Genomic DNA, 5,269 nt, shown 5'->3' with positions numbered 1-5,269 from the left:
TATGATCATCCGTATCACAAATCATTACTAATAGTAACTTAAAAATTTGAGAAGTACAATAGTCTATTACAATATTTATATTTAACTTTCTTTTAAATTCATGGCGTTTGGATATTTTTGCTCATGCAAATTGTATATCCAACACTCTCTTTTTTTCCATGCAAATTATATTGCATAATCTTCACATACATTATCTCTATCTAGATATCAATCTCCACTCTATAAATTGTAGTGTGTTCTCAACCATATCATTGTAATTATTTTTTCATTTACATTTTTTTTAAATTTCTAATGGAAAATATCTAAAAAATATATAAAAAGCAAAGATACTATAAGAAAGACTATAATTGAAAATTATGAAAAGATTTAATATAATGGTAAAATGCTAGAAATAGAACATATAATTGTCAAAGCTAAGTATATGTCCATTGACTTATAAGTGAATGGTGTTTCAATGCTAGCAAGCAATAATTGAAAAAAAAAAATTGATATATGATATGGTGAAAACTTATTTGCAGTCAATTTCACATGAAATTGATGGTTAAGAGCCGTTAGATGAAAATTTAGTCAAATCAGTCAAATCATTTAACCGCTCTCAGCTATCAACTTGACGTAAAGTCGAGCTCTCAGTTATCAACTTGACGTAAAGTCGAGTGCACCTGAATTTTTACAGTATGATATTCACATGTGAAATAAGAAATATTAGTACAGGTGCATAAACTCGCTAATCACACCTCAAAAAAATAAATAATAAAAAATTCAACAGACCTCCTAGGATTTAACAATAATATTAATGTTTGAACTTTGAAGGGAGACACACACACAGTTCATGATTTTTCTATGTATGCTCCAGAAGATCTCAACCTTAACCTTAACACTTTAAATCTTTGAGTTTTCTTTCCTCCTTTAAATTTGTGAGTAAGTGTCTCTTGCTTTAAATTAACTCATCAATGGTGAAAGAGGAAGTGGAGCTTTGTTCTTCAGCTCAAGGGAAGATGGGTTCCCATCCCCAACTCATAAGGGGTAAAGGTGGAATTGCCACCATGCCCTTCATCATAGGTTTGGTTAATTCACACTTAGTTTTGATATAATGGGTTATATATATAATTATCAAAGTTATTTAATTCTGTATATATAACCTTGTTGGCAGCAAATGAAGCACTTGCAAGGGTAGCAACTTTGGGGTTATTGCCAAACATGGTGTTGTATTTGATGGGAAGCTACAATCTCCATTTAGCAAAAGCCAACATGATTCTGTTATTATCAGTTGCTACCACCAATTTCACCCCTCTCATTGGTGCTTTCATTGCTGATTCTTATCTGGGTCGCTTCCTTGCTGTTGGTTTCGGTTCTATCATCACTTTTCTGGTAAGACTTCATTTTCAGTTGTAATAGAATTGAATTCAATTCTGTCAAGAGTTTAACTCTGTTATTTGGATTGAATTAGTAGATGATGTTATAGGATTGTATTCAATTTCATTAGTGTCAGTTTAGTTTAGAAATTAAAACTGTGTGGGTTGTTCTATTAGTCTATTGCATATCAATGATGTAGTTGTTTGACTCTAGTTATTGATTTTACTTTCTGCTTATAGTATCAAGGTGCAGTGCATATCTTCAAAAGGAATTTACATCACAATTTTGTTTTCTTTTGATATGATGAATTTACATTGCAATTATGCATTAGCTGAATTATGAAGTTACAAATATCAATTATGAATTTCACAACTATGTGATCTTCAAATTGTAATACATATAGGGGTGAATAAGCTACCTTGAAGCATTCTTTCATGAAACAATTCATTACAACGATAACAACAAAACTTTATCCCACTAGGTGGAGTCGGTTACATGAATTAAACGATACTATTGTGTCCTATTATATATAATGTTTACAATGAAACAATTCATTATGATGACAAAATAAACAATTTAAATAAAATTTTCACTTTCTAAGCCTGGTTTTTGAAGAGATCATTTACATTGTTACATTCAAATTAGGCAAAGGAATAACTAGTCCAATTGGGATTCAACTTTTTCTTTTTCTTGTCCCCTTTGGTTTCAGGGAATGGCACTTTTGTGGCTAACAGCCATGATCCCCGCGGCACGGCCTCCTCCTTGTGATCCTGCAACTGAAACATGCAAATCAGCAACAACTATGCAAATGGCAATACTAATCTCTTCCCTTGCTCTCATGGCATTTGGAAATGGTGGCCTTCAATGCTCCCTAGCATTTGGAGCAGACCAAGTGAATAGCAAAGATAACCCCAATAACCAAAGGGCCTTAGAAATATACTTCAGCTGGTATTATGCTTCATCAGCTATTTCAGTCATAATTGCCTTCACCGGAATAGTATATATCCAAGATCATCTTGGATGGAAACTGGGTTTTGGTGTTCCTGCAGCACTCATGTTCTTGTCCACTTTCTTCTTCTTCCTTGCTTCTCCTCTTTACATTAAGCACAAAACACATGGCAGCTTGCTCACTGGCTTTGCACGAGTAACCGTAGCTGCCTATAAGAACAGGAAGCTTAGATTACCAGCCAGGAACTCGACCGGAATGTACCTTCAAAAGAAGGACTCTGATCTTCTTGTTCCAACTGATAAACTAAGGTTGAATCAAATCAAATCAAATCAAATTCTCACATTATCATTGTTGTTTTCTTTAGCTCATTCCATGTATGAAATAATAGTAAAACTCTTCTGGCATGTCTTTGTTTTGAAGGTTTCTGAATAAAGCTTGCTTCATCAAAGACCCTGAAAAAGATTTAGCCTCAGATGGATCAGCCTCGACAATAGATGAAGTAGAAGAACTAAAAGCCATCATCAAAGTTATTCCCCTGTGGTCGACCGGGATCATGATGTCGCTTAACATTGGAGGCTCATTTGGATTGCTGCAAGCTAAATCACTGAACAGATATATCACTCAAAACTTCCAAGTTCCAGCAGGTTCTTTGAGTGTGATAATGATATTTACAATATTCTTGTGGATAGCTCTATATGATCGCATTGTTATTCCTCTAGCAACAAAGCTTAGAGGCAAACAAGTTAGGATCAGTGCCAAGAATAGAATGGGACTAGGATTGTTTTTCTCTTTTCTTCACTTGGTAACCAGTGCAATTGTTGAGACTTTACGGCGAAATAGAGCTATCAGGGAAGGATATATGAATAATCCTAATGCAGTGTTGAATATGTCTGCAATGTGGCTTTTTCCTCAACTCTGCTTGGGTGGCATAGCTGAAGCATTCAATGTAATAGGCCAAAATGAGTTCTATTACACTGAATTCCCCAAGAGTATGTCAAGCATCGCTTCGTCCCTTTTCGGACTTGGCATGGCTGCAGGATACGTGTTATCTTCTTTGGTATTCAGAATTGTGGAGAAGGTTACTTCTAGGGGTGGAAGGGAAGGTTGGATTTCGGATAATATCAACAAGGGTCGCTATGACAAGTACTATTGGGTTCTTGTGATGCTGAGTGCCATTAACATAGTGTATTACCTTGTTTGTAGCTGGCTTTACGGACCTACAGCTGATCAAGAATCTAAAGAAACTAGAGGAAATGGTTCAAATGATGAAGATCTTCCATTAATTGAATTTAGAAATCCTGGTATGTATAACAAGGTATCCAATTTCCATTATGGTTACAACTTGCAACAAAAATGATCACTTGTGTTGATTATCAAGGTTTAATTGTTCTGGTAATTTCTGTAGTTTTACTAGATTTTTTTTAACTAGGTTCTTAATAGTAGTCATCTTCTTTGATCCCTTATGCTCTGTGCTCCATATGTGCTTGGATCTTCCTCAATTCCTTTTAATCCTTTGGTGGCAGAAATTCCAGAACCTTCTTCTCAGTCTTGGAACCTTCTTCAACACAACACAAGAGTTGGTCCTAATAATAATATGATTGTTGACGGAATAATACAGCAAGAGGTTTCCTAGGCTCCTCTTTCATAACAAGATTTACTTTTAACAACATTCTGATAGCAAGAAGCCATTATCCAAGCTCTCTATTTTCTCACCAACTAGAAATGCATGCACTTGATCTCCAATTTGAACCCAACTGCAACCAGGATTTTTTTTAGCTCCCCTTGACTTCATCAATTCCCTAACTTTGTTTGCCTCGTCCCATCTTTCAGCTTCTGCATACATATTTGAAAGCAGAATATAGTAGCCACAGTGCTGAGGCTTCAACTCAAAAAGATGCTCAGCAGCCCAGCACCCCAATTCTACATTTCCATGTATCCGGCATGCGCCGAGCATTGCACCCCAAATATTAGCATCTGCTTCGATGGAAAGGCCTCTAATAAGGTCTGCAGCTTCTTCCATTAGCCCAGCTCTTCCAAGGAGATCAACCATACATGCATAGTGCATTTGTGTTGGTTCAATATTAAGATCCTGCATCATTATAAAGTACTTCCTCCCCTTCTCAATTAAACCCCCATGACTGCAAGCTGACAAAACTGCGATAAAGGACACTGAATCATAATCCACACCATCTTCCTTCATTGCCTCAAAGAGGTTGATTGCAGTGTCAAGCTCACCCAGCATACCATACCCTAAAATCATAGTATTCCAAGAGACTGTATCCTTGTATTCGATAGAGTCAAATACCTTGCTAGCAAGATCTATTCGTCCACATTTGGTATACAAATCCAAGAGTGAATTTGCCACAAAAAGATGTGTGTGAAAATGCTGTCTCACCAGCAGACCATGGATCTCTATTCAGGGACTCTAAGCAGTCACTTGTTTGGGAATAGCCCATAATCAGCATATTGTATGAAACTTCATCCTTGATAGAAATATTAAAGACATTTCGAGCAAGGTGTAAGTGTCCGCATTTTGAGTACATGTCTGTAAGAGCATTAGAGACAAACAAATCAGAAAACCATCCCATCCGAATAATTTTGGCATGAATCTCTTTTCCAACATGCAGGAAACGTAATCTTCCACAGGCTGGAAGAACATTTGTGAAGGTGACAGTGTTTGGGGTTTCTCCATTTGCTTGCATTCGCCTCACTAACTCTATGGCTGCAAATTCAAGCCTGTTTTGAGCAAAATTTGCAACCATGGCATTCCAAGATACAGTGTTTCTATCTATCATTTTGTTGAATACGGCCGATGCTACACCAGAATATCCTGATTTTGCATACATATCTATCAATGAGTTAGCAATAAAAATATCAGACTCAATACCAAATCTTAAACACAACCCATGGACTTCCCTTCCCAACCTGAGAAGTCCTAATTCTGTTAACACAGGCAGCATGCTAGAA

General features: G+C 36.3%; 1 protein-coding gene, 1 long non-coding RNA gene and 1 pseudogene across 3 annotated transcripts in view; 1 reads left to right on the top strand and 2 right to left on the bottom strand.

Moving 5' to 3' along the window:
* LOC110266323 overlaps nucleotides 511-5,269 on the bottom strand; it is a 20,229-nt gene continuing 15,470 nt past the window's right edge. The window contains exon 3 of the long non-coding RNA XR_002353578.1: nucleotides 511-623. This is a non-coding gene — a long non-coding RNA (uncharacterized LOC110266323). The remainder of the gene's footprint in view (nucleotides 624-5,269) is intronic.
* On the top strand, nucleotides 820-4,259 carry LOC107618417 (protein NRT1/ PTR FAMILY 1.2-like). Of its 2 annotated transcripts, none has more exons than XM_016320474.2 (5): nucleotides 820-1,059; nucleotides 1,151-1,368; nucleotides 2,063-2,610; nucleotides 2,723-3,603; nucleotides 3,826-4,000. In XM_016320474.2, the coding sequence occupies exons 1-5, from the start codon at nucleotides 951-953 to the stop codon at nucleotides 3,933-3,935; spliced, it is 1,866 nt and encodes a 621-aa protein (XP_016175960.1). In that variant the 5' UTR covers nucleotides 820-950; the 3' UTR covers nucleotides 3,936-4,000. The 2 variants fall into 2 exon arrangements, with proteins under 2 accessions (XP_016175960.1, XP_020966376.1); XM_021110717.1 differs by lacking the exon at nucleotides 3,826-4,000 and adding an exon at nucleotides 4,133-4,259 and having other exon boundaries at nucleotides 830-1,059.
* LOC107614833 overlaps nucleotides 3,892-5,269 on the bottom strand; it is a 2,589-nt pseudogene continuing 1,211 nt past the window's right edge.

Source organism: Arachis ipaensis, chromosome B09 (assembly GCF_000816755.2).
Source record: "Arachis ipaensis cultivar K30076 chromosome B09, Araip1.1, whole genome shotgun sequence".
NCBI classification, from domain to species: Eukaryota; Viridiplantae; Streptophyta; class Magnoliopsida; order Fabales; family Fabaceae; genus Arachis; species Arachis ipaensis.
The sequence above is the reverse complement of the archived record's forward strand: the minus strand, read 5'-3'. Positions and strand labels throughout refer to the sequence as shown.

Bases quoted from the DNA above. Each gene is read 5' to 3' on its own strand.
- LOC107618417 (XM_016320474.2), top strand. From the start codon at position 951: ATGGTGAAAGAGGAAGTGGAGCTTTGTTCTTCAGCTCAAGGGAAGATG. The intron at 2,611-2,722 runs GTTGAATCAAAT...TTTGTTTTGAAG, and splicing joins GTTCCAACTGATAAACTAAG to GTTTCTGAATAAAGCTTGCT. The intron at 3,604-3,825 runs GTATGTATAACA...CTTTGGTGGCAG, and splicing joins AATTGAATTTAGAAATCCTG to AAATTCCAGAACCTTCTTCT.